The following is a 13,217-nucleotide window of genomic DNA, read 5'->3' as shown; positions in this document are numbered from 1 at the left end:
GATGCCCTGCAGGAAATGCCTAATTCTGTAGGAGTGCATGCCATGTTTCCTTTCAGCAGAAAAAGTCACATGACCATATAAAAGCACAAGGCCGATGGTGACTTATAATATACTTATATTTTACAATAGTGGGTACATTATTCACTATATAACACTATGTTATGAAAGTTTGTCAGCATGACTGACACAGAGCATAGATATCTAACTTGGATTTCCCAACCTCGGATGTATTAAGGGCTCTGGCACACGGGGAAATTAGTCACCCGCGACAAAACTCCCTATTCGCGGGCGACTAATCTCCCTGAGTTGCTATGACCCGCCATCCCACCGGCGAACATGTAAGTCGCCGGCGGGATGGCACACGCGGCGGCGCGATTTCCCAAAATCGCAGAAAAAGACTGTCAGTTCCGTTAACTCAACTTTTTTAGCAGTGACTATAATTAATGGCTGGTATTGTTTTTTCTCGTCCCCCAATGATAGCTTTTTCTGTAACTACTAACCACGTATTAGCAGAAATGGCTGATTACTCCGAGTCACCTAAGAAAAAAGCTAAAAGGCTTTGTGTGTTTAAAGATAATTGGTGGAGAGAACACCCATTTCTGCAGAAGTCAAGGCAAGGTTCTTCATATGCCTTCTGTGCACTTTGCAGGGCTGATGTTTCGGTGGCCATGGTGGCTACAATGCCATTGCAAGACAAGTCAGTTATTTAAAAAAATGTTTCCAGATTCCAAAATTGCAGTGAACTATGCTTGTTTGTCCACAAAAACAACACACATTATTCAGGGTGCAATTGCTCCTGAAGCATTGAGCAATGTGAGGGGTGTGATTTCAAGTAAGGACAAATACTTTGGTCTCTCCCTAGATGCAAGCTCTGAAGAGTTTGAGAAATATTTTCCAGTACTGGTCACTTATGAACACCCAAACACTGGCCTAATAGTAACTGACTTTTTGGATATGGTTGCTTGTGCATCAATTAGAGCCCAGGATCTATTTGAGGCTGTTAACACAGTTCGGAAAAAATATAATGTAGACTGGAATATGTGTGCAACATATTCAGCAGATAATGCTGCCAATATGCAAGGGAAACACAACAGTGTACTATCAATGATAAAGGCAAGCCAAATTCTGAGCAAAAAGTGTATGCTGTGGGCTGCCCATGTCATTTAAGTTCATTTGATGGCTGAGAATGCAACGAAAATGCTGTCCATGAATGTATAAGATTTTATTATTGATGTTTATTATAATTTCCAAAAGAGTTAAAGAGTGGCTACTCTTCAGGACTATATGTCCTTTTGTAAGACAGGTGTTAGGAAGATTGGTAAGCATGTGAAAACAAGATGGTTATCGCTGGTGAAGGCAGTAGAGCGGACCTTATTTACATGGGATGCTATTAAATCATATTTTGTTAGTACATTTGAGGAAGAACAAGGGATTCATCTTGGTGCCAGAGAAAAAAGGATTTACCAAACAGTGCAACATCCAGTTTCCAAGCTATACTTTTTATTTTTACACTCTGTATTTCCAGTGTTCAGTGTATTCAATGTTCTTATCCAGACAGAAGCACCAGTGGTCTTGCATCCAGCAATGCTGACACAATATAGGTTTGTTAAACCATCAGCAGTTGCAGGGGCAGAAAGAATAACAGACATCAGTTACCATGACCAAGCACTGCATCTACCAGTAAATTAAATCATGCTTGGTTTTGAAACCAGGAATTATGCAAGGAAAGAGAATCTATTGGGTACTGCCAGGTTTAAAGTATTTATCACTGAAGCTATACATTTTTTTTGCAAGGCTCTTGATTACATGAAAAAATTGATGCCTTTGGAAGACAAGGTCCTTCAAAACCTCTGAATCCGAACACCCGATTATCCTCTACCATAGAAGAACTGCAGGCTGTAATATCAAGGTTTCCAAATGTAGTTAAATCCCATGACATGGGCATGTTGTTCAAAGAATTTAGGGAATACCAAGCCAGCGATCTTCCAGCATTTCAGAATGAAAGAATAGATGAATCTTGGCAGAAATGATCCCTTACAAGATCCTGTGACTGGCCAGCCTTAGTACAGAAAACTTTGTAAACTGGCAAAGTTTATATGTCTGATTCCTCATAGCAATGCCACATGCGAGTGGTTATTTAGCACAGTAGCACAGTAAGAAAAATAATAATGGACCAACGAAGAATTCCATAACCCATAAGCCTGGCCCAAACGTCTACGAGGAAGCAACCACTGTAAGAAATACTCTTTGTGCAATTCTTGCCTCCAAAATTAATCTGTTTTCCCAGACAAAGTGCCACCAGTGGCAGCCTTCCTCTCACCTGCTGAAAAAGGCTAAATCTGCCACTTACATCAGTTTGTCCAGTCGTAGACAGCCTTTCTCTTCATCAAGGCCGGATCCATCAGGTGCTGGTAGCGAATGCATAGCTGGGCCGGTGGCTGCTACTGTTAAGGAATCCACATCTAGCAGGGAGCCATCCTCTGTCGCTGTTATGGGCACTTCAGCTTTATCCAGCAAGGAGCCATCTGCTGGTTCTAGCAGTGAACAATCCACTGTAGTAGTTAGGGAACCTTCAGCTGGGCCTAGCAGGGAAGCATCTGCTGCTGCACCTCTTACCAAGAAGCATATAACTGTCCGCAGAAAAAAAGGCCATAGGTGGAGCTAAAAAGTAACAAACACTTTTTTTCAAAACCGTCAACTAACCCATCTCGGGAAACTGCAGCTGAGCCTGCCAGCAAAGATGATGATGATGATGTTGTTATTATTGACTGATTTGAAGCAATTTTCTGAAGAAACATTAGGTTAAACACATTATGTTAAAGTTAAAAAGTAAAACTGTTCTGATATTTATAAACGTTATTTGAAGTTTAATCATTTATACATTTTTTTATACATTGACAATGCAGTGTGTCATTAGGGGAGCATTTACTGAGTGCTGCTAATAGTGGGTGTCTGTCATGAAAAGCTTGTACCACACTGTGTCATTAAATGCTTAGAGCCACAATGTAGCATGCTGTGCTTGTGCCACACTGAGTGTCTCATAAAAATGATAGTGTCTGCCTTAAAAATGCTAGTGCACACTGTGTGTCTGATGCTGTTATTCCAACCATGGAAAAGGGGTGTGTTTTTACAAAAATGTGTGTGACATCTGGGGTGTGTGGCCACAGTGGGTATGGCCAAAAAGGAGAACTACAACACCCACTTAAATGTAAGATTTGCGTTTGGGTCTGCTTCTTTTATAGGTTTGCCTTTGCATACAAGTAAGTGTGTCCTGGTTTGGCCTGTCCATAGTCAATCCAAAGGCTGAAGTATTATGTAAAAGTCAGTTCAATGTGAATCATTGACTGAGCACCAACAGAGTTTTAAAGGTACATGTCTAGTTGGAGCAAGTATGTTTATATGATATGCCATATGTTATGATATTTTATTATGTTTCTGTGCAGATTCTATGGACTGGAATAATCAAGTGAATGGAACTGAAAATCTCTTTAGTCGTGTGGCCAAATTAATGGATTATGTGGATCATGAAGAGGACAATTATAATTCTGAGCAGGACTTGCAAGAAAAACTGCAAGCACTTAAGATTAGGAACGGGCTCTATTTGTCGGAGTTAAACAGTCTTTATCAGGCTTATTCAAAGACCTCACAGACCAGTAAAGACTTTGCACTTGAAGATATATTTGCAAATAATGAAACTTGTAATCGTGTGCCCAAATCTCTAAAAGCATCTGATAAGTAAGTTTGACAGGAAACACAAAAACAATATTTCTGACTCGTTTTCCTTTTTTTTTTTTTTTTTTTTACAAAATGGAACTAGGGGTAGGCAGAAAAGGTACATGCCTAGGGGGGTGCTAGGCACACACTACTTCTGCATGCCTATACCTTGTTCCAACCCTCCTGCAGCTCAGGTCAGCTTTAGAGCAGGTGAGGGTGGAACATGCATATTTGTTACCGGTGAGTTGTGACAAGCAGGGGAGTGTGAGCATGTGGAAGGGGGAGTTGCTGGTGATGATTTGATGCTTGTCTTTGGGGGTGTTTAACTTTGGCACAGCACTGCCAAAAACAGCACATGTGCAAGAGTGCGCATGTATTTTTTATATCTGTACTTCAGAGTCTGCTATTAATTGCTAAAATAATTCCCTAGCCTACAAGTGAATTACCAGATTACCAGTATACGATGGACAGCTTTTGATGTTCTATGTGGCACTAATAGCTGCCATTGACAGCAGTTAGAAATATTGCTGCCCTTTTCCTTGCTGTAGAAATATTCTTGTAGCAATATTTTACTTTTTGAATGTGGTTTATCATTGTGCTAGCTTTAACCTAATATTTTTCTTATTGCTGTGTTGGTGCATTGCATGTTCTTGACTCATGCTGGAATTAGTCTGTTAGACCAGGTGAAATCTGTCAGTGACTCACAGGATGAGTTTGTTTTATTTGGAAACTGCAACAGCTCCCCTAAAACTCATTTTCAGTGATAAATCTGATTAAATGAGAGCACACATTATTAATTTTAGTAATTGACAAATACATTAGAAATGCCCCTAAGGGCTATGGCATATGTAGTCAGGGCCGCCATCAGAAATCATAGGGCCCCTCACAACAAAATTTTTTGGGCCCCCCATCTCCCACGCCCTGCCCCCCAATGGCCCCTCCCCCAGTGACTCCTCCTATCAGTACAAAGGACACAGACATTGGTAGCCAGGGCCCCCTTAATACAATGGTAGCCAGCATCCCTCCCATTACCCCCCTGCTTCCTGCAGTTACCCCCCCCACAGCATCCTCCAGCTCCCCCCCAGCAACTTCCTGCGGCTCCCCCCCAGCATCCTCCAGCTCCACCCCCAGCGACTTCCTCCAGCTCCCCCACCCGGCTCCCCTGCGACTTCCTCGATCATCCATAGGCCCTTAAGAAACCTGTCGTATGATGACCACATCAGCATGCCAATGCACCTCTTGTTCAACAGGCTTTTCAAACAAGCCAGCTGATATTTGCCTAGATATTAATAGGGCAGGCCTGTCAGTCTGAAATCGGCCACTCAAATCTGCCCACATGTAACTACCTTACAGGAAGGATACTTTTTATATACTTTAAAAATGTTAAATATTCAGTGATTTTGTTGGACCAGTTTGGGCCTAATCGCTATCTCTGTATCTCCTAATTAAATCTGGTAGAAGACTTTCCACCCAAGTGCTGATAAGATCCTAATAGCCTTTTTTTTGCAATGCCAGCCCAAAACAAATGTAACTAAAGTATTTTTGCTAAGAAGGAAGTATAGACCTTCACATAAAAGAGTAAATGTAGTCATCTATGAAACTGCAAAAAACAAAATGTAACCTTTGAAAAGTTAGTATATTTTTTTTTCTCCAAAGTGTATTACTTTACACAACACTAAACTTTGCTTTTGAGCAGTAAATGCTTTTTATTTTACTTTGTAGTTCATTTTATTTTATAAACAATATATAATGCAATAGCTAATTACTGGTTTATGTAATGCTGGATTGTGCAACAAACTTATCTAATGTCTTTCAGTGTAGAGCAGAAAGCCCCAAAATCTAAAGAAGCTACAAAAGCCCATGACTTTGAAGTCACAGTGCCTAGGCCATTCCAAATGACTCTGCGAGAAGCAGACAGGAAGATTAAACTCAATTTAGATGCCTTTTGCAACATGGACACCACCATAGATACTGAGAGTATGGAAGATCCAGAATGCCTGAAACAGTTCCGTGCTCAGCCAGTTCCAAGTAAGGTATTTATGCCTCTGTACGATGAGTTGGTGGAGGAACATGAGGCCAAGAGAAAAGCCCACATCTTAAAAAGAAAAGAACTCCTGTTATCCACACAAAAGCCATTTAGGTTTCTTACAAAGGAAGAAGAAAGAAAGAAGAAAACAGTACTAAGATCTGAAACAGCACCTCCGGGACAACAACAACAGCAGCGTATCAAATGTAATTCTTACAGAACTATTCTTGATCCAGCACTCAGTGACAAACTAAAAGGTGATTTATACACATAATTGCATTTAATATAGAAACATGCTGTATGCTTTTTTTTCTAACATATTAGTGTAAACTATTCTAAAAAAAAATTTATATATACACACACACACACATTTTAAATGGTTCCTTTTATATCTAAGGTAAATTATGCTGAGCACTTTAAAATTTTAAAGGTACTTTCATTAACTTTTTTCTTTTCATTTTTCCATTTCATATCAGAGACTGAATTACTGAGGAAAATCAACAGTCAAATTAGAGCCAAAGATATGCTTGAAAATTCAGCAGCTCCTATCCCTGTGACCAGGAGAGAAAGAGACCCACAAACAAGTACTTTGCTAAAAACAAAACAAGAACATCTGGGGTACTTGCAGCAAAACCTCACTTTCCAACCTAACATAAATACAGCAGTTCCTGACTTCCAAAAACTCTATAAAATGTTCCAAAGGGAATCACTGCTGAATCAGAATGTAAAAGAACCCACCCGAAATAAGCCATTCACCTTGCACACCTCAAGACGGTCTGAACAAAGGAAACAGAGGCAAACACCTATGGTGAGTAATGGCATTGCTGCTTGGGTAACAGTCTGCTTATTATATATAAGTGACATTTGTAGTGTTTCTGTTCTCTAAGAGGCCCATCTCTCAACTTTTTGATTTTAGTGGTTTTAGAGATTTCCACTAAAACCACAAATGTCAAGTCATTTATTAAAAGATCCAAATATAAAAAACACAAATTAATTAAAATGCAGAGCGAAAATGAAAAGAACACAGAAACCTCAATTTTTTGGTTTTCATAAGAAATTTTGTGCGCTTACAAATGATAGAAACCCCGAAAATATCTAAACTCTAACAAAATCTGTAACAATCTTCAAATTGTCACAATTTTTCTAAGACAGCTCCCATGGACTACTACATAACCTCAACAGTATTTAGTAAATTGCTAATTGGTATAAAAATGTGGCAAAAAAATGAAAATTCACAACAGTATCAGCAATTTGCTGAAAAGTGATTAGGACAAATTTTTGTGTATTGCCAACTTTTGTGTGTTTATACCAACTCGAGTTACGCTACTTCAAACTTCAAAAATACACCCGTGTGGCTACTGCCAAAATACAAACAATGTATTTATGATTCTCACTCAGCCCCTAAAGTCTCCTTAGACAAGGAGAAGTTTCACACTTTGGTAAACATGCCCCCATGTGTAGCTTTTTTAGTATCATTTTTTTGTTTTGTGTTTTTATAGTAAGGGAAAATGTTTTCATTTAGGACAAATTTTTTGGGGGGGGTAATGTACTGGAATGGGCACTTAATTTAAAACTAACCTTTTTAACTTGCATTGCAGTATTTGAATTGATTAATTTAGAGATATTAAAGGGATTCTGTCATGATTTTTATGGTGTACTTTTTATTTATAAATTACACTGTTTTCATAGCAAATAGTTCAGTCTACCATATAAAATTGTATTCTTGAACCAACAAATGTATTTTTTAGCTGTAGCATTGGTGTGCAGGCAGCCATCTATTAACTGATGCGTTTTGAAAAAAAAAAAAAAAAAGTTTTCCTTTGACAGTATTCCTTTAAATTATTATTAAGTATTGCTTAGTTTACATTGTTTACTTTTTGGTTCCACAGTAGATTAGGTTGATAAAAAATACAAACAAATGTCAAATTCAAACTTGTGGCCAAGTAAAATCTGCATCTGCATTGTAGTTATATAGTAGCTATATATATAAACTACTGATCAATTTTTTTTTAGGAAGCTTCAGCTGATTCCAAGACACCAAGCAGAAGCATTTCTAACATGGACCTATCCAGCCTGTCCCTAAATACACTTCCTGTATACATAACAGACAGCACCAACAGGAGAAAATTGGCGATAAGGTGACTCATCACATACTGTAAACTTAATTTGATAATGCTTGTATTCAATCACATTCTGCTTAAAATTTTATTTATTAAGAGTGCATAATTGTTTTTATGTGTGTATGTTTGGTATTTGTGTGCTGGATTGAATAAGCATGAGAGTTACCACTACCCATAATAAATGTTTTGCAGCAAACCTGCTGAAGATTTTTTACTATTTTTAGAATTTATATATAGGAAGTATGAGAGTGTCGTTACTGGAAATTGAATTGTCCCTTTCATCAGGAAATGATTGACTGAATACACTAGCTAAGGGGGTATTACCAGTTCATTTTTGTCTGATATATTTTGATATTGTGTGATGCAAAATACCAGTGAAGATAGAATTGCCATTTAATATTCTAGGTCTTCATTAGAAGAAAAACACCATCAAAATACTAAAAGTGCTGAATGGTCAAAGAAGCAGAAGAAGAAGGGTCAATTGACACAACGATCCCTCTCCAGACGAGCAAAAGCACTTGATCCTCACCTGTCACTTGCAGATACAATCAAGGATAAGCTGAATTACAATCGGTTTGTGTTTATGTATTGCCAGACACATAGGGGCTGATTTACTAACCCACGAATCCGACCCGAATTGGAAAAGTTCCGACTTGAAAACGAACATTTTGCGACTTTTTCGTATGTTTTGCGATTTTTTCGGCGTCTTTACGAATTTTTCGTTACCAATACGATTTTTGCGTAAAAACGTGAGTTTTTCGTAGCCTTTACGAAAGTTGCGTAAAATCTTGCGATTTTTCCGTAGCGTTAAAACTTACACGAAAAGTTGCGCCTTTTTCGTAGCGTTAAAACTTAAAAGGTGCGAAGTTTCGCATAAGTTTTAACGCTACGCTACTTTTTGCGCAAGTTTTAACGCTACGAAAAATCGCAAGATTTTACGCAACTTTCGTAATGGCTACAAAAAACTCGCGTTTTTACGCAAAAATCGTATTGGTAACGAAAAATTCGTAAAGACGCCGAAAAAATCGCAAAAAATCGCAAAATACCGATCTTTACGAAAAAAACGCAATCGGACTCATTTCGACCCGTTCGTGGGTTAGTAAATCAGCCCCCTAGTTAATGCATGTGTTTTTCAGCTTGGGGCCTGCAGTGGTTTGAGATAAGGCAGGGACAGGCCGTACTAGCATTAATGAAAGTGTAACCAATGCAGCCAAGGGTAAAAAAACAAGGCAGAAAAGCTGAAATATATCTGTATATAAAAATAAAGAATGCAAGAAAGCTCAGGAGTTATTCCATAAAAGGAGAGATGTGTAAAAATGTGTACATTATTTTCTTTCCAGTGTCTTTCCAGCACTGTATTCACTGGAGAGGGGCAAGTCTTTGCACTCTAGAAAGACCTGTATCCAGGGTAAAAGTGTGGGGCAGGTGCAAAAACCTATCTATTCTTACACTTTGCACCCTGCTCTGCAGTTGGTAAACAAACCCTTGTATCAAAGTTTACACACAGTAACCCTATGTTTGCTGATTCTCAGACAAAAACATGGTAAGACAAAAAACTGCTAAAAATGAAAAAATGTGTAAACAGTAGGATCTGATGGAACACACACAAAATTGCATGTTGCAGGATGTACAATGTTATTTGTCTTTTCTAATTACAGCCAATCAGATCTAAGGAGAGCAAAAGAATACAGGGAGGAGCTGGAACAAATGAAAAGCAGAGTGAAAGAAAGACCATACCTATTTGAACATGTCACAAAGGTATAATGATGCATGTGTAGAAAAGATATTCAGCTCTTCTCTGCAATTTACATGCCAAACCATAAAAGCTCTAACTATTTGTTTTTTAGGGCAATGGCACAAAGGCCGATTTCTAGATTTTTACCTGCACAATTGAATATTAATGTTCTTAACACTTCTTATGCACTCACAGCTGACTCGTGTCATTACTCTGGAATGAACTTAGCAAGATTTCTCTTACGTCTACTTGGGGGACACAGGAACTGCAGGGTATAGCAGTGACCAGTAGGAAGCAGAAAAACTAGTAAAGACAAACTCCTCCCTCTCCAACTATACCCCCTGTACCACGCTACTAGGCTCAGTTTTTCTAGCGTCCTCAGGAGGACAGGACATGGATCAGGGCTCCTTAGCCCTGCAACCAGTTATTCTAGTTAGTCTAATTAAGCTAGACCTTGTCTGAATACCTGGGGATTGACCTGTTGCTCTACACAGAGTAGGTCACCCCCAAGGCATCCCCCTTCATGGGATTTTTCATAGGGGGGTCATAAGCCGCTCTGGAACACTGATGATCTGGCTCCCCTACCTGGTATGGGCAAAGTGGCTAGCTAGATGAGTTGGGTGTGGTGCCCTGCCTACTTTGGACCCTCTGCACTCTAACCACTGGTACTTACCCCACAGCATACCTGCCAGACATCCTCTGAGCACAGTTGCCAGCACAGGCTTCTCACTAGGCAGGCAAAATACTATCTCTTGTGCGAGTGTCAGAAGGTAACAAAGGCACTCCTGTCTATGCAGCTATCCCTTATATTAAGACTGCATTTAACCTAATTATCCCTGAGGGCAGTACTGAGGTGTTGTTTCCAAGGGGGCCTTTGGCCACAGTGAGCATAACGTTTTTGGGCTTTTCCAAATGCCACAAAAGGCTCCCTGCAAGCCACTGGGACCCTCTTTGTGTTTTCTGCTCCCCCCTAGAAGTTTCTCCTGCCACCAACATGGTGGTTCTGCCTCTGGTGAGACTGCCCCTCCAAGCACATTCTCCCAGGCAGACAGTGATCTCCCAGGCCTTGTTCAGTCACGCATTTCAGTGACTAGCCAGACTGCCCCTGAATGGGCTTTGCAGCTTTACAGCCGTGGCATATGTCAACCATCAGGGAGGCACAAGAAGTCACCAGACTCTCCAAGAGACATACTGCATTCTCCGGTGGGTGGAAAACTAAACCCACAACTATCTGCAGTCTACATCCCGGGCTTAGAAAACTGGGAGGCAGACTGTGTGAGCTGGCAACAACTGGATCCAGGGGAATGGTCGCTGAAGTCAGAAGTCTTTGACAGATGGGCCTCCCAGAAGTCAACCTCATGTCTTCCAAGCTCAACCACAAACTCCTCCGCTTCTTTGCCCTTGTGAGGGGCCCTCAAGTGGAGGCTGTAGATGCCATAACCCCCCCTGGGCCTTCAGGCTTGATGACTTCCTCCAGTCATCAGAAAGATCAAAAGGGATTGGGTCTGAGCAATTCTAATTGCTCCCTACTGGCCCCGCCAGACCTGGTTTTCAGACCTCCTAACAATGATACAAGACAATCCTTGGACTCTTCCGTTGACCCTTGACCTTCTGACTCAATGCCCTTTCCAGCACCCCAATCTTGGTGTGCTTCATTTAATGGCATGGTTTTTGAATCCTTAGATGCAAGGGGTTTAAAGTGATTAAAACTCTAGCTTTTTCCTTGCAAGCATAACTGAGCAGTAAGTACCTTATGGGTATTCAGGAGCCAGGCATCATTGGATCAGCTCTGCAAAGCTGCTACTGGTCCTCCATCCATTCCTTTACTGAGTTCTGCTTTATTATTTTTACCGCAGAGGATGCTTGCTTTGGCAGGAAGGTCCTCAAGGAGGCAGTGACCTAAACAAGTCCTCACTTCTGTCCACCTCTATTCTTGGGGGATGGCTTTGGTATGTCCCAACAGTGCCCCCCAAATAGACATTAGAGAAAAGGAGATTTTGTGAATCTCTTTATCTCCAGTCACTTGGGGGGCCACAGGACTTCCCTCCCTCAGAATTGATCCTACACTACTGCCTTCTTTCTCAATCTGTATATAGTTTTATATTCATGTTTAACTGCATGTCCTTCTTTGTTCTGTCATATATTGGAAGCATAGTTTCTGTTAGTTTAGTATCCTGTAAAGAGCAGTTAAAGGGATACAAAGAAATGGCATGCGATGAAATTTCCATGCAGCAGGTTTAAGACACTGGGAGGTTCTCTTGGGCTAAAGCTAAATTCTGTTCCATCATTTATTTATACACCTAGGTGGGAATTTTCTTTGTACTGATTTAAAAGCATGGTATTAATTGTGAGTTGCATTTCACCCTGCAAAATCAGCAGCATCAATCATTTTAAAATTTCTAAACTAACAAACAGTGTAATAAAGTTCAGTGGTGTAACTAAGCCCTACAGGAGATGTTTAAGTATCCTATCCTCTCAAAGATTAAAATTATACTGTTTTTTTGTCTGCGCTATTAAAACCAAGCATCAACTCTCCACTATTTCCTCCTTTTTAGAGAAATGCAGTGAAGAAGGTAGAGCAGAAATTTAAATGCACATTGCAAGAGGCTGGGATAACAGAGGAGTTTGTGCAACATAAAGGAGGAGTCCATGAAAATGCAACTAAAAAGGAATCAATCCAAGAAGAAACCTGGGAGGAACACTAGCAGGTAACTGCCAAATACTTCATATATTATTTCCAGAACTAGGTTTTCATGCTAATTATGTTGCATTAGTCTCATAGGGGAATGCAATTAAAGCAACAACAAAAAAATACGTTTTTTAAAGTCAAAATATTCAAATATAATGTACTGTTGCCCTGCAGTGGTAAAAGTTTATATAAAGAAGTTGCTGTATAGCCAAGGGGGCAGCCATTCAAGCTGTAGAAAAGGCAAAGGTTATATATCAGCTATTAGAGAATCTCTGAATACAATAGTGTTTTACATAGCTTATGCATTATCTGTAATGTAACCTGTGCAATTTAGCATTTAGCCCTATTTCAGTTTGAATAGCTACCCCAATGGCTACACAGCAGCCTATTTATATAAACTATAGAAGTGTTTCTGAAGCAAACACAACAGTTTTACCAGTGCAGGGCAACAGTACATAAGATTTAATTACTTTGATACATTTTTGGTATAACTGTTCCTTAAATGTTGTTAGATTTATAAGTCTTGATTTATTCATATTGTTTGATGCATTTCCTTATGTAAGTAATGAACTTATATCACATTGCATATATATATGCTTTTGAATAAATACTTCTCTTTTCTAACCAATTGTTTATATTTTTTACAGTTAGAATCAAACTCTATAACTAGCCAATAAATTATCCTCTTTCTGAATTGCATATGAGATGCCAGTACTTACTGATGTGATTCATTAATAATTATTGTTGTTACAGAATTGCTGACTGCAGAGCTTGACTGTTTAAAAAATTCAGCAGAAAGATGAAATTCATTAAGAAGTGGTTTGCTGTTTAGGAATTCATATTTGTGAACTTATCTATATTGTTAAAAATGCATTAATTAACTACATGTTGCTGACACAAGTAATTTACTATAAAGTTAGAGGTTGTTCTAAA

General features: G+C 39.3%; 1 protein-coding gene across 2 annotated transcripts in view; it reads left to right on the top strand.

Annotated features, from left to right (window-relative positions):
• Positions 1 to 13,217, top strand: part of fam161b (FAM161B, centrosomal protein) — a 17,293-nt gene extending 4,076 nt beyond the window's left edge. For both annotated transcript variants that reach the window (XM_002938594.5, XM_031891330.1), the window contains exons 2-9: positions 3,444 to 3,735; positions 5,531 to 5,997; positions 6,217 to 6,548; positions 7,754 to 7,878; positions 8,266 to 8,433; positions 9,519 to 9,618; positions 12,151 to 12,303; positions 13,038 to 13,217. In XM_002938594.5, the coding sequence (XP_002938640.2) occupies positions 3,444 to 3,735; positions 5,531 to 5,997; positions 6,217 to 6,548; positions 7,754 to 7,878; positions 8,266 to 8,433; positions 9,519 to 9,618; positions 12,151 to 12,300 (1,634 nt within the window). In that variant the 3' untranslated portion in view covers positions 12,301 to 12,303; positions 13,038 to 13,217. The remainder of the gene's footprint in view (positions 1 to 3,443; positions 3,736 to 5,530; positions 5,998 to 6,216; positions 6,549 to 7,753; positions 7,879 to 8,265; positions 8,434 to 9,518; positions 9,619 to 12,150; positions 12,304 to 13,037) is intronic.

The sequence above is a fragment of the Xenopus tropicalis genome, chromosome 8 (assembly GCF_000004195.4).
Source record: "Xenopus tropicalis strain Nigerian chromosome 8, UCB_Xtro_10.0, whole genome shotgun sequence".
Taxonomy (NCBI): domain Eukaryota; kingdom Metazoa; phylum Chordata; class Amphibia; order Anura; family Pipidae; genus Xenopus; species Xenopus tropicalis.
Note: the sequence above shows the minus strand (reverse complement) of the source record. Positions and strands in the feature narration are given on the sequence as shown.